Source organism: Papio anubis, chromosome 2 (genome assembly GCF_008728515.1).
Source record: "Papio anubis isolate 15944 chromosome 2, Panubis1.0, whole genome shotgun sequence".
Lineage (NCBI taxonomy): Eukaryota > Metazoa > Chordata > Mammalia > Primates > Cercopithecidae > Papio > Papio anubis.
Window position 1 is genome coordinate 86,650,018 of NC_044977.1, and position 14,556 is coordinate 86,664,573.

Genomic DNA, 14,556 nt, shown 5'->3' on the forward strand with positions numbered 1-14,556 from the left:
GACTGTGGGCACCCGGCCGTGCGCCTGCGCGGTGGGCCTTCCGTCCCGGCAGTCGTGGCTGCGGAGCTGAAGCGAGAGGTTGGTGGGTGTTGGCGGCCACGATGACCCAGGCTGAGAAGGGTGACGCGGAGAACGGGAAGGAGAAGGGCGGAGAGAAGGAGAAGGAGCAGCGGGGCGTGAAGCGGCCCATCGTGCCTGCGCTGGTGCCGGAGTCGCTGCAGGAGGTGCGGCTCGGGACCGGTCTGGGTTAGAACCCTTTACCCTTGCTTGGGTCCTCCGCTGCCGGGCAGGGGGCGGGAGGCGGCTGGAGGCTTCGAGTCCTCCTTGCAGGCCCCAGCCCCTGGTGGGGAGTGCGGAAGTGGTCTTTCCTTTCCGGGTCGTGGCGCGCCGGGACGCGGAGGGCTAGGAGGCGCGGAGCGCCAGGAGCCAGGCGGAGCCCCCGCAGGGACACCGTTCCGTCCCCCCGCACGCCCTACCGGCTGGCTGTGTGCCCTGCGACCCGGGCTGTGGCCTCAGCCTCCCGACCATAAAACGACCACGGTGATACCAGCCGCCTCGCAGGTTGCCGTGAGGGTTAAATGGTGGCAGATAGAGTTTAGCACCAGGCTGGCTCACTGGGAGCGTCAGCCTGTACTTGTTAAGAGATAGTTCGGGGTCCAGGCTTTTTCCTTTGTTAAGAAATCTCAGATAATGCAAGTCACTTCAAGCAAGGAAATGGTGGACATTTGTCTAAATATATATTAAGAGCTTGTGTATCAAAAACAACACGATTAGACCAAACTAAACTAACCAGAAAAAATTATTTGCCGTAGCATGCCTGGCAAAGGACTTTAGACGTATGCACGCACACAAAACCTTACTAATCAGTAACTAAAACAGCATTCACGTAGGAAAACGGGCACAGGCAGTGTACAATTCACATAAGTGCTCACATAGGGCAGCTACTAGTTAGCTATCACTACTATGACAGTGCCTGGCACACGGCAAGCCCAGAGTGGCCATTACTGTTGGACAGGCCTGGTTTCTCCATCCAGCTAGTTGAGAAGGCTGACTGGATGGTCTGTAAGGGCCTTGCCAGGTGCTTCCCTCTAGGATTCTCCTACTCTGGGTGGGGGTGATTAGGAGGGGAGGGCTCACACTTGGAGATAGGACAGCAGGTATCAGAGCATGGCATGGAATGGGCTTGTGCAGAGGGCAGTATTGGGCACTCAAGCAAGTACCTCCTCCATCCCCGACAGTCAGGGAGGGTTTCTTCAAAGGAGGTGAGGTGACATCTGTTTAGAGTCCTGAAGGTGATTAGGAGCTAACCAGAGGGAGGAGGGAATCTCAGGAAAGAAGAACAATGTGGAAGAGACTTGTGCCAACAGAGGATGTGAAGTGTTGGAGGCCCAGCGGTAGATTAGGGTGTCTGGAGTTAAGGAAGGGGACTGGAGATCATAGCGGGGGCCATATCATGAGGGTCATGTAAGCCACAGAGTCTGACTTCTTGTGAAGGCAGTGGATCACGTTGAAAGGCTTTACTATAGTAAAAGTCAACATTCCTCGAATGCTTCCGGTGGCCCAGCTCTGAGTTACATGTATAACTCATTTAATCCTCACAGTAACTGGTGAACTGTGGGAACTTCATTCAGAGCAAGGAAGTGGCAGTCTGAATTTGCAGACAGATCTGTGAATTCAGAGCCTGGGCCTGGATTCTATAGCAATGTTTCTTCAGTCACATAAATGCTCAGGAACTGTATGTTAATTTGTCGTGGATAATTTTTGTTTCATTCATTTAAACAAATATTTGTCAAGCTATGTACTATGACTCACGTCAAGGGAACATAATAAGTTTGTGTTTAGGTAGAGAGCAGTAATTGGATACTTCTCAAAGAATTCTCTTTACTGAATTATTTTGATACCTTTGAGTCAGCTTCTTAGTTTAGCTTGTTATGTGTATGTTGTTTAACTTTGTTACCGGCATATTATTTACGAAGGTCACACATCTATGTTTTATATCTGCAGCAAATCCAGAGCAACTTCATCATTGTCATACATCCAGGTTCAACAACTTTAAGGATTGGTCGAGCCACAGACACTCTTCCTGCCAGCATTCCTCATGTCATTGCGCGAAGACACAAACAACAAGGGCAACCCCTATACAAGGACAGTTGGCTTCTAAGGGAGGGACTAAATGTAAGTCAAAAATGACCTGGAGAGAAAGCCTAAGGCTGTTTCCCTGGGAGGACGTAGACACTTAAGTACATCAGAATCTTAAAGAAATGTCTTCATAGCTTTGCTGTGTTTTAAAATAATAATGTCACTCATTTTTCATCAGAGCTAGTGACTTGAGATATAAAGAATTAGTTACAACAAAAGTAAGTCTTTCAGGGTGAATTGAGTGTTGATGAAGGTGTTCTATAATGGAAGACACAGAATCATCACTCACTTAAAGTGATACATTCAGGTCCTTGTTAACAGGCTTAAACTTAGTGGTTAAGCCATATTTAAACTGTAAGTATCTGAAAGAGATACTATTTCAATCCATTAGCAAATTAGATTGTTACAATAAGCACTTATGGTCTTAGATTAACCATAATTTCAAGGCAAAAAAAAAATTTTCTTGCAGTAAGAATCAACTTTATCCTATGTTACAGATGGTGATTATCAGGAAAATTCTTTGTGATCAGTGATAAATCTATATGTTACATCATAATCCACATTTTACTTTGAAGTTTTAAGTCAAGGATCGTTTTGGGAATGTAAAGTTTCTTTAATTCTGATAGTAGGCCTTAGGGTTCCATTTTTTAGTGTAACTAGCAGACCCTACGTAAGTTCAGTTGTAAGTTTAAATATAACTTGCTGATATAAGAGTCTATACTTCATTATTTATCTTTGGATCTTGTAATTCTACTTTAGGAAATACGTTTAAGAAATAAAAATCAAAAAACATTTATGTAAAGATATTTATGGACATTTTCTTTATACTATAATAATGAGAACACTTGCTGATCAACATATGAAGGAATGTGACATTGTCAAAATTATAAACATAAGAATCATATAATTGTATGGAAGAGTTTCTGAAATACTTTGTAAACATGAAGTAGGTATGCTTTGATTAGTGCTGTGAGAAATTTTATGAAAAATCACTTGAAAATTTAGCATATAGTTGTTTTATAGTGAGGGCTGCTTTTGACTTATAAAAGATTCCTGGGAATTCTTTTTTTCTTGTCTTGAGACAGGGTCTTGCTCTGTTCTTCAGGCTGGAGTGCAGTGATGTGACCTCGGCTCATTGCACCCTCCACCTCCTGGGCTCAAGCAGTCCTCTCGCCTTAGTCTCCCAGGTAGCTGGGACCACAGGCCTGTGCCACCACACCCAGCTAATTTCTTGTATTTTTTGTAGAGATGGTGTTTTGCCATGTTGCCCAGGCTGGAGGGAATTCTTAAGAGTAGTACATGTGATAAAGATTAAGAAAATGCTACTTGTTGATAAAGGAGCATTTCCAAAGATTGGATTAAATTAGTAGTTTTTGAATTGCTTTCTCTTCTCATTAAATCCGTTGTACTGCTCATCTTTCATTTTTCCCCCCCAGAAACCGGAAAGTAATGAACAAAGACAAAATGGCCTTAAAATGGTGGATCAAGCAATATGGTCTAAAAAGATGTCCAATGGTACAAGACGCATTCCTGTGTCCCCTGAACAGGTTCGATCAACTCTTCAGATTTATTCTTTTATCACCACTATTTGTATCATAATACCATTCACATGTTCTTCCTGTATCACTATGCAAATACAAGATGGGAGTTCCTTATAAAGGAAGAAAACCCCCTATAACTACTTACAGAATACCCGAGTCAGTGTTACAAATGCTTAGGCAAGCCACATAATCTATGAGGTGGGGGTAGGCAAGTTGATGTATTTTGCCAAATATTTGTGATTAAAATTTGCCAATGTATCTAGTGTGGGAGAGAAAAGAAAAGGAGACCCTTATGTTGCCCCTGCCTTGAATAAATTGAGATAATTTTCTGATGGTTTTTCTTTTCAGGCACGCTCTTACAATAAGCAGATGCGACCTGCAATTTTAGATCACTGTTCGGGAAATAAGTGGACAAACACATCTCATCACCCTGAGTATTTAGTAGGAGAGGAGGTAAGAAACTTCTTTACACTAAGAATGGAAGAAGGGGAACCTGATCCTCCTCCTAAAATTCACTTACTTTGCCACTGAGTCCTAGTCATTTCCTAGCACTCTATAACCCTACTTTGAGTACCAGATAGTCCCACCGACTCCTATATCACTCTCAACATTTCTCACATTCAGCAAACGTTAGTTAGATTTTTGGATATGAATCCAGAAAACCTTGAGAGGAAAGTTTTAACAAAGTACTCATCTCCCTCCTCCTTTTCTAGGCCTTGTATGTTAATCCACTGGACTGTTACAATATTCACTGGCCTATCAGAAGAGGTCAGTTAAATATTCATCCAGGCCCTGGGGGCTCTCTTACAGCTGTTCTGGCAGATATTGAAGTAATATGGTCTCATGCGATACAAAAATACTTGGAAATCCCACTGAAAGATTTAAAGGTAAGTTAAAATTCTCAGTTAATTTGGATTGTTTTTAAGATTCTTGGTCAATGAAAGTACACATTACCGAGTTGTTTGTAATATAGTGTCCTTCTTGATGCATTCTTGGCCTTCAGGGTGAGGATCTTAGTGGCTTGAGGATGTCTTTTCTTCTTCAGTTAATTCCCTTCTAGTGCTTTTATTCTTTCTCTGTTTCTTTGGTGTCTCTATTACTCAAATCAGCAAGCTTGCTTATTTTTGTCTTCTTTTTGGACCTTACTGACACATCAGTTGTCTTATTTTTCATTTTACAAGTTTTTAATAATTTCAAGGAAAAAAAACACTTGAGCATTTTTTATTTCTTTATAAAACCCATAGGATAATACAGAGGTTTGAGCTTTTATTCTGGGTGTGTAACCGTAGCTGCTACTCCTTTGAAGGGAAGTCTCTCTAAAAAGAAGTGGTGAATTTGACCTGACGAGACTCGAGTGTTAACCCTTTTATCTTTGTTCTTCTTTTTAGTATTATAGATGTATCTTGTTAATTCCTGATATCTATAATAAACAGCATGTGAAGGAACTAGTGAATATGATACTAATGAAGATGGGCTTTTCAGGTATGTCTGATATCCCAGTGAAACCTATTTTAAATGGAATTTTCTTTCTTTAATGACAGAGTTAATCTAATTGATGGATTTATTTATTTATTTATTTATTTTGAGATGGAGTCTCACTCTGTCGCCCAGGCTGTAGTGCAGTGGCGCTATCTCGGCTTACTGCAAGCTCCGCCTCCTGGATTCACGCCATTCTCCTGCCTCAGCCTCCTGATTAGCTGGGACTACAGGCGCCCGCCACCACACCCGGCTAATTTTTTGTATTTTTTAGTAGAGATGGGGTTTCACTGTGTTAGCCAGGATGGTCTCGATCTCCTGACCTCGTGATCCGCCCGCTTCAGCCTCCCAAAGTGTTGGGATGGCAGGCGTGAGCCACTGTGCCCGACTTATTTAAATGCTTATTCTGAAAGGATCAGTGTTCCTCAGATACCCTGCCCAGAAGTCCCTAGGCTCCCCACTTCAGTTGATTATCTGTTTTGGGATCTTTGCCGCTCTACAGCTGATCACTACTCTGCCTTTTTTTTTTTCCCCCAGGGATCGTGGTCCATCAGGAGTCTGTGTGTGCCACCTATGGCAGTGGCTTAAGCAGCACGTGTATTGTAGACGTTGGGGACCAGAAGACAAGCGTATGCTGTGTGGAGGATGGGGTGTCTCATCGGAATACTCGGTGAGGAACTTGGAAGGTGGCATTCCCTGTTCCCTCTTCCCTCATAATCTGTTCAACTGTAAATAATAAAAAATCACAGGTTAAAAATTATAAGATAACCATATATTCAAAAGTCTGCATAGGAAACCAGCAAGATTATGGAAGTGCAAATTCCAGCAAGGCGAAAACGAATCATTTTACCCTTCCCATTGGAACTTCTTAATACGGATTTACATCAGCAGCCCCTGAAAGTCCTGGTATGTTTTATGTGCTTTCCCATAGAGGAAATGTAAACGGTAGCTTCATGTCTTTAGCTGTGGTTTGGCACAGAGCTACTAATCACACCCTTAGAGCAGAGCTTTATTTCGGCAAGTCATGTAGGAGGAAATCGGCTTTTTCAATCTGAACTATCTGGCTAGTGTTTTGAATATCTGCATTTTTTTGTCATAGTGGTGTACTGTGGGTGAGTAACTTTATGATGATAGACAGGTAAAGAAAATTACTATCAGGACCAGATTTGCAGCTTGTCCTTCTTCAGGCAAGCCTGACATATGTGAGCACACTCAGGTAATGCAGGTGTGGGCTCTCTGAAGCATTTTGTGCTCCAGAGATGGCTTCTTGCTGCCCCTCAGGATGCTTTCATTCTTCCCGTCCTCCACATTAGGCAGTTTGAGTCTTTAAAAGAGGGCTTAAATTGTCCATGAGAAAGGGTCATCTGCTGCCTCCCACCCCAAGTTCTAGTACATTCTAAAATCCATTTTATTTTGGCTCATCCGTTGTTAGAATATCCAGTGCCACTGGGTCTCAAAGTGTGGAGAAAATGCTGGACCCACGTTTCCTGCCAATAAAATAATACAGCAGCTGTCTTCCCAAATTGTAGAAACCTTCTTAGTAGACAGCTTTCTCTCAACTGTTCTCTCATAAGTTTGTCTTGTATTGTCATTGTTGCCTTATATGCTAGTGAGTGTAGACCTCCAAACAACTGTCATATGATAAACACATATTGACTGGGAAGTGAGCTGGATTTAATAGTGAGTATTGGGTTTCTCAGATACATTTTCAAACATCATGACTACTTTAGGTGCCCCCCACTGGTTTTTGCTAAAGTTCCTTTTCTCCCTTCCATCCATTCATTCTGTCCATTCAACATACATTTCTTGAAACTTGCTATATATCACTGTGTTTAATGGACATTTTTGTCTGTTTTTTTGTGTTTTTTTTAGATAGAATCTCACTCTGTCATCCAGGCTGGAGTGCAGTGGCGTGATCTCTTGGCTCACTGCAACCTCCGCCTCCTGGGTTCAAGCAAGTCTTGTGCCTCAGCCTCCCACGTAGCTGGGATTACAGGTGTGCATCACCATGCCTGGCTAATTTTTGTATTTTTAGTAGAGACAGGGTTTCGCCATATTGGCCAGCTGGTCTTGAACTCCTCGCCTCAAGTGATCTGCCCATCTTGGCCTCCCAAAGTGCTGGGATTACAGGCAGGAACCACCATGCCCAGCCTTTAATGGATTTCTTCAAACACCTTTTGCACCTTCTTAACCAACAGATTAACCATCTACCCTTTTCTCTTAACTTTAGGCTTTGTCTGGCATATGGAGGATCTGATGTGTCAAGATGTTTTTACTGGCTAATGCAGCGAGCTGGGTTCCCTTACAGAGAATGCCAGTTAACAAATAAAATGGATTGTCTTCTTCTGCAACACCTTAAAGAAACTTTTTGTCATTTAGATCAGGTGGGAGCAGAATCAATATTGCTGATTATTTTTGTTTCTAGGAAAAAGTTAAGAGATTTAAAAGATACTTAAAAATGTAACAGCATTGGCTGGGCGCGGTGGCTCACGCCTGTAATCTCAGCACTTTGGGAGGCCAAGGTGGTCGGATCACGAGGTCAGGAGATTGAAACCATCCTGGCTAACACGGTGAAACCCCGTCTGTACTAAAAATACAAAAAATTAGCCAGGCGCGGTGGCGGGCGCCTGTAGTCCCAGCTACTCAGGAGACTGAGGCAGGAGAAGGGCGTGAACCCGGGAGGCGGAGCTTACAGTAAGCTGAGATTGCGCCACTGCACTCCAGCCTGGGCGACAAAGTGAGACTCCGTCTCAAAAAAAATAAATAAAAAAATAAAGTATCAGCATTATACTGCCTTTTTCAACCCAAGATAAAGCCTTGAGGAGAAAGCCCTTAAGGAGTGAAAGTTTTTTGGGTTTTTTTGCTAAGGTCTAAGCAGTGAGGGTATGTCTCAGGCTCTGGAAAACAGTTTGATTTTTTTTAGGAAACAGAGTTTAGGAAATTTCTCTGTCTCATCTTGATAAAAGGTGAAGATAAACCTTTAGGTGTAAGGAGGATAGTAGGTAAATATGTAAGTACAGACATTTTGTTAAATGTTATAATTTGAAGCACTTTCTTAATATTGCAAACAATGTTTAATCATTGCTATATATGGATTGGTATCCTTTTTTTGTTTGAGACTTGTTTTTACTTTTTTCAGGTACTAAATTTTAAAAAATTAGGGAAACATAAAAATACTGTAAATTTCCCAGTTACTGAGGGAATTTGCTTATTGATTTGGGTCATTGTTTGTACTAATGTATATTGATAATGGAGAAAACAAATAATGCAAACAGTAGAAATTCCAGAAATTTTAGATAGAGGAACAAAGTATAGCTGAATTCCTATTTTAAGTTAGAGTGGTACAAAGCTGTAGGTTGTCCTTTTTATAGGTGATATTTAGATGATGGTGAGGCTGAAGCATAATTTGAAGAGTTTACATGCATTCTTACTGATTCACTGACAGCATCTTTTCCTGGAATCAGGACATCTCTGGGCTTCAGGACCATGAGTTTCAGATTCGACATCCTGATTCTCCTGCCCTGCTTTACCAGTTTCGATTAGGAGATGAAAAACTCCAGGTAACTTATAGGTGTCTGTTTCCATGGGTAGAAGGAAAGTTATCCAGGTTCAGTCACACTGAGAGAATATGCACTTGCTGGAAACATTGTGAGATCAGAATGTCAACTGATTGTAGATTATCCACTAAGCCAACATTTAAGCCACTGGTATAGAAAAACATCTTTCTAGTTAGCCCCTATATGAGGAGTTGTTAATTAGAGAGAAAGGTAGCATTCTTTTTAGGAAATTATGAAGTAGATTATGAAGAACTTTATATTTGTTTTGAGATTTCTCTCATATGGTGTCATATCACCCATCTAGTTGGATGATGAGTGAGTTTTCTGGCCTGTGGTACACCAGAGAAATAATGCCACTCCCAAAAGAGAAGATTGCCTAGTCTAACTTAGAGAATCTGATCTGCCAGTTTTGTTTTTAGAAGAACAGTGTTTAGTGGGTCAGTTTTTTTCAGGAGGCAGTATCTTTTGTTTGTTGATCACTCTTTTCCTTCCATGTACAGGCTCCAATGGCTTTGTTCTACCCTGCAACTTTTGGAATTGTTGGACAGAAAATGACGACTTTGCAGCACAGATCTCAGGGTGATCCTGAGGATCCTCACGATGAACATTACCTGTTGGCCACACAGAGCAAACAAGAACAGGTCCGTAGCAATTCTGGTAGGAGAAGAGAGAGTTTTGTCCCTTAAGGAGAAATTTGTCCAGCGTTAATAGGCCATTGTAATCAGTTCTATCTTCCAGCATAACACTGATATAGCTTTTAGAATTGTAGATCAACTGAAGTCTGAGTTTAAAATCTGGAAGACAGATTTCTCTATTCAGCAAACATTAATTTTCTGAATGCTAGTCCATACATTTAAAAGTTAATGACACTTTCCTTTTGGTGTGTATCATTTACTTACATTATCTACTTCTGAATATTTTTTCAGCAGTATTTTCATTAAAATCTCACCTGTTACTTAATTTTGTGAAAGATGCATGGCATAGCCAAAGAGCTGAATTCCTTTGTTGAAAGCAGATCCCCGTAATACGATGTCTGGTACAGGGGCACAAATTAAAGGTCTTGTCTGCTAATGAAACAGCACCAGCTCATGATGGAGACTAGATTTTCTAGTCTTTGTTCCTCCCCAGAGGCAAACATGAGGTGGACTGATAGGATCTGAAAGTAAGAATTCCTTAACAGTCATGGCCCATGAATCCCACTGGAATACTCCATTTAAAAACTCAGGGCATGGGGAATAAAGTCTGTCTGCACTGGTTTTTCAGTTTTAAAATCTAACCAGTGATGATACAGTTCTGAGAGCCACCCTGCCTACCGGCAGCTACCCTGCTTTGGAATGGTCAGAGCATCTTTATCTGTGCACCGTCTCTCATTCCTGTTACCTGGGAATGGGTGCTGGGCAGTTGTTGTATTGCTGCGTGACTTTTGTTTTATACTAGTGCATAGTAGTAGGGTAGGGAGGGATCTAGCTAGACAACATCAACAGTGTTCTGTTGTAGTAATACCACCTACTTGATTGTCCTTTTGATTTAAAGTCTGCAAAAGCTACTGCTGACCGAAAGTCTGCATCCAAACCTATTGGATTTGAAGGGGATCTTCGTGGCCAGTCCTCTGATCTTCCAGAAAGACTCCATTCCCAAGAAGTAGATTTGGGGTCCTCACAGGGAGATGGCCTGATGGCTGGCAACGATTCCGAGGAGGCCCTCACTGCACTGATGTCCAGGAAGACTGCCATCTCGCTGTTTGAAGGGAAAGCCCTGGGCCTGGATAAAGCCATCCTTCATAGCATAGACTGCTGTTGTAAGCACATCCAGGGAGACCGGGAGATAACAGTGAAACAAGATAGCAGTTAAATAAATTAGTTCAGTCTAGGATATACTTGTGCAGTATAACATATTCAATGAAAAACAGTTAAGCGCCTACTTGACTTGCATTGCCAGGTGTTGGGAATACATTAATGAGGTAGGATGGGTTTATAGCCTAGTGGAAGAAGCCAAAATAAGTCAAATTATTACACAAATGTGGAATTACCACTGGCAGGGTACTGTTGAGCAGTCAGTATCCTTTAGCTCAACTTTGTAGCACCTGCTAGTGGTAATTTCACATTTGTGTAATAATTTGAGGAATTTCACATAGAATCTTTATTCCCTAGGGGATGGTATGGAAGGTGGGAGGCAGGGAAAGCTTCCTTGAGGAAGGTGGCCCTTGAAAGAGATGTAAAGGATGATGAAAGGGGTCAGTTAGCAGTAACGGGGTAGAGGAAGAAGCCTGTGAAGATCAATGTGGCTGGGAAGCAGAGTGTGAGGATGAGGCTAGAGAAGCGGGTGAGGACCACCCATAGTGGATCTTGTGGGTCCCTTTAAATATTTTATTTATTTATTTTTTTTCAGACAGAGTCTCACTGTTGCTCAGGCTGGAGTGCAATGGCGTGATCTCGGCTCACCATAACCTCTGCCTCCTGGGTTCAAGAGATTCTCCTGCCTCAGCCTCCCAAGTAGCTGGGACTATAGGTGCACACACTACCATTCCCAGCTAATTTTTGTCTTTTTAGTAGGGACGGGGTTTCACTATGTTGGCCAGGCTGGTTTCGAACTCCTGACCTGGTGATCCACCCGCCTTGGCCTCCCATAGTTCTGGGATTACAGGCGTGAGCCACCACACTCGGACTGTTAAAAATTTTGATCCTAATCCTGCAAGTAGGATTGCAGTGGCGTGGCAACACGCCTACATTTGTGTTTTGTAGGGTTCCCCTGGCTGCAGTGTGGAGGGTGGGCTGGAGGGAAATCTTTGAGAAGGCTATTGCACTTGCCCAAGCAAGAGGTGTTGGTGGCTTGGCCTAGAATTATGAATGTGGAGAGAAAAGCATGGAGGATGTCACTGTCTTTTCAGCATCCGATGATACCAAAAAGAAGATGTACAGCTCCATCCTAGTGGTGGGAGGTGGTTTGATGTTTCATAAAGCTCAAGAATTTCTGCAGCACAGAATTCTCAACAAAATGCCACCATCGTTCAGGCGGATTATTGAAAATGTGGATGTGATCACAAGGCCTAAGGTAGGTTGTTTTATTCTGCAAGTTGGACTGTATACAAATGAAACCAGCCTTGTATGTGGACAGATCAGATCCCAGGAGGCATGGGCTTGTGTCTGAGGAGTTCTTGAGGGCTTAGGGCAAGTGGGAAAGTTAATTTCAGCAAGCCATAGATGTGGTGGAAGGTGCTGTGGCCTAAGGTACTGGATTTCTGCTGCTTTCCCCTGCCGCGCTCCCCAAACTAGCATGACTGAATTCCACCTTTGTTGGGCAAGGGGAGGACGGACTGCTCTCAAGCCCTGCCAGCCAGAACAGCTCCATTTTAATCTCTTTTTTATATGAAGGATCTACTTCTGGTCCCTGGACCAGATGATGTTTAAGGATCTTTTTGGTTTGAACTATCTTGAAAGATAAACCCAGGAATTTAGAAATAGATTTTGTGTGTTTTATTAAATGTCACTAACAATTCCTGGAAATGTTCCTATTTCTTTTTAATCCTGAGGGAGGGATTGTGGGGATCTATTTATTCCATTCAAACTTCGAAATAAATAAGTCATTTGTATATGTTCCTGTGTACAGGGTAAACAGTATTTGTGCAATAGTAGTAAATAATAGCATCTTTAGTTATAAAAATTTAAAAGTTTTCTTGGCTATTGAAAGAGAAAGATGCCTTTAGTTCATAAGTACTACTGTCTTTAATACAGGTTGAAAGCCTGGCTTACTAGGTATTGACTCAGCAGGGATTTTTCTCGGCCCCATATTCAAGTAAATGATTGAGTATGTATCTTATGTGATTCGGCTAAAATGTCTTCATCCCTTTTCTAGGACATGGACCCCCGACTGATTGCATGGAAAGGAGGGGCAGTGTTGGCTTGTTTGGATACAACACAGGAACTGTGGATTTATCAGCGAGAGTGGCAGCGCTTTGGTGTCCGCATGTTACGAGAGCGGGCTGCGTTTGTGTGGTGAATGGGGAGGAAATGTCACTGCTGAAGACCAAAAACAAGCTTCTTGGTATAAAAGACTCTTACAGAATATATGTATTGTAATTTATTGGCCTAGATGCTTAAGTGTCATGGACAGTAAATGAATTTGAACTTTATGTTGAGGACATGACATTGGTTTGAAATTATAAACTGCTTTTGAGCAGTTTGGTCAGGGCATTTGAGAATAAATAGGAACTTACTCTTCAGTTGTAAACTCTTTTGCCCTCTCTCAGGGTGTCATAAACTCCCCAGTGATGTAGACATTGCTATTGAAGTTTCTCATGTGGTGAAGCCCTTCATTTAAGTTGGCTCGTTGAATCTCATCAGCAGGCAGCCTCATAAAACCATGAGGGGTAGTGTGTGACGAGGGAGAACTGTCCACTCATGCCATTCTCTCTTGTCTAGTATTTCATTAGGATCTAAAGTTGTCTGAGTTAAATGCACTTATGATGTGACTCATATGTCCTTTTAGAATCCCAAATAGGGGGAAAAAGTTTTGGTGGTTTTTGGTTTTTTTCATTTTCTGTTGGATTACAGAAAAAGAATGGGACCCATTCAAGTCTCGATTTCCAAAGGTAAAGATGGAAGGCTGGGCAGACTAGCTTTTGTTATCTGACATGCCCTAGGGTGAGCTTGGAGGAAGAAAGAAAACAGTTTTTATTTGGCCAAAACAGAACAAATGCTGAAAAGGAAATCTTGTTTTCTTCCTAAAGCTAAATAGAAATGATTTGGGTATAATTTAGAGTTCTTGTGTTATACTGATAATGGTGACTGATGTAGTTATTAATACTACAAACGTAGTCATCAAGCCCCAATTTTCCTTTACCTGAAGGATTAAGTGAAAGCTGCTGGAGTTCATGATGTTCAGTATGATTAGTTGACATTAACCTCTGAGCATCCTGAAGCAAAATCTAAATAATACAGCTATTACCACTGGTGGTCCAGGCTCTAGTGAAACCCTCTGAGCCCAGGAGGAAGAGAAGGCATTGTCCAGAGACAGGAACACAGTCTGGGAGCCCAGCGCTCTGGGAGGAGTGGGAAAATGCTGCTTCCTGCTGCTTCCTCCTAGGCACCTGCTTCCGCCATCTCGCTTATCAAGGCTGGAGATGGGGGTGAGATGGAAGGACAAAAGCAGGGAACAGATAAGAGATGGAAATCAGAATGGAATACAGAAAAAACTCTGGATGTGGAGAAATGCCGGTACTAGAGCATTTTGTATCAATGGGAGTACCCTCTGTAACTGCTCAGTAGGTTACAAATGAAGAGTCTACCAGTATTAAAAATAGTTTAAACTTCCAGTACCAACTGGGATGTGTGCCTTCAATTTGAAAATTGTATGTTTTATTTTTTAAATGTGTTAACAACATTATAGAATATTGATGTCATTTATGTTTCTGGGGTGTTTCAATGCAATTTCGTATCAGCTGCCTGTTTTCAAAAACATAATGTATCTGGGCCGGGCGCAGTGGCTCACGCCTGTAATCCCAGCACTTTGGGCAGCTGAGGCGGGTGGATCACGAGGTCAGGAGATCGAGACCATCCTGGCTAACATGGTGAAACCCCATCTCTACTAAAAATGCAATAAATTAGCTGTGGTGGCGGGTGCCTGTAGTCCCAGCTACTCGGGAGGCTGAGGCAGGAGAATGGTGTGAACCCAGGAGGCGGAGCTTGCAGCCGAGATCCCGCCACTGCACTCCAGCCTGGGCGACAGAGCAAGACTCCGTCTCAGAAAAACAAAACAAAACATAATGTATTTCTTGTTAAATAGTTCTTCACCTAATAGCATATTGCTCTTAGAACTGGTAGAGCTGATTCAAAGGAAGTTGGTTT

General features: G+C 42.3%; 1 protein-coding gene across 3 annotated transcripts in view; it reads left to right on the forward strand.

Moving 5' to 3' along the window:
• ACTR8 (actin related protein 8) overlaps positions 1 to 14,556 on the forward strand; it is a 16,756-nt gene continuing 2,200 nt past the window's right edge. The window contains exons 1-13 of one of the 3 annotated variants that reach the window (XM_009200548.2): positions 1 to 224; positions 2,005 to 2,175; positions 3,576 to 3,686; positions 4,029 to 4,133; positions 4,394 to 4,567; positions 5,069 to 5,162; positions 5,694 to 5,826; positions 7,387 to 7,540; positions 8,621 to 8,716; positions 9,214 to 9,354; positions 10,247 to 10,511; positions 11,601 to 11,764; positions 12,566 to 12,754. In XM_009200548.2, coding sequence (XP_009198812.1) covers positions 102 to 224; positions 2,005 to 2,175; positions 3,576 to 3,686; positions 4,029 to 4,133; positions 4,394 to 4,567; positions 5,069 to 5,162; positions 5,694 to 5,826; positions 7,387 to 7,540; positions 8,621 to 8,716; positions 9,214 to 9,354; positions 10,247 to 10,511; positions 11,601 to 11,764; positions 12,566 to 12,709 — 1,875 coding nt within the window. In that variant the 5' untranslated portion in view covers positions 1 to 101 and the 3' untranslated portion in view covers positions 12,710 to 12,754. Of the gene's footprint in view, positions 225 to 308; positions 562 to 2,004; positions 2,176 to 3,575; positions 3,687 to 4,028; positions 4,134 to 4,393; positions 4,568 to 5,068; positions 5,163 to 5,693; positions 5,827 to 7,386; positions 7,541 to 8,620; positions 8,717 to 9,213; positions 9,355 to 10,246; positions 10,512 to 11,600; positions 11,765 to 12,565; positions 12,933 to 14,556 lie in introns of those variants that run through there. The other 2 variants (XM_009200547.2, XM_009200549.4) reach the window with 2 other exon arrangements.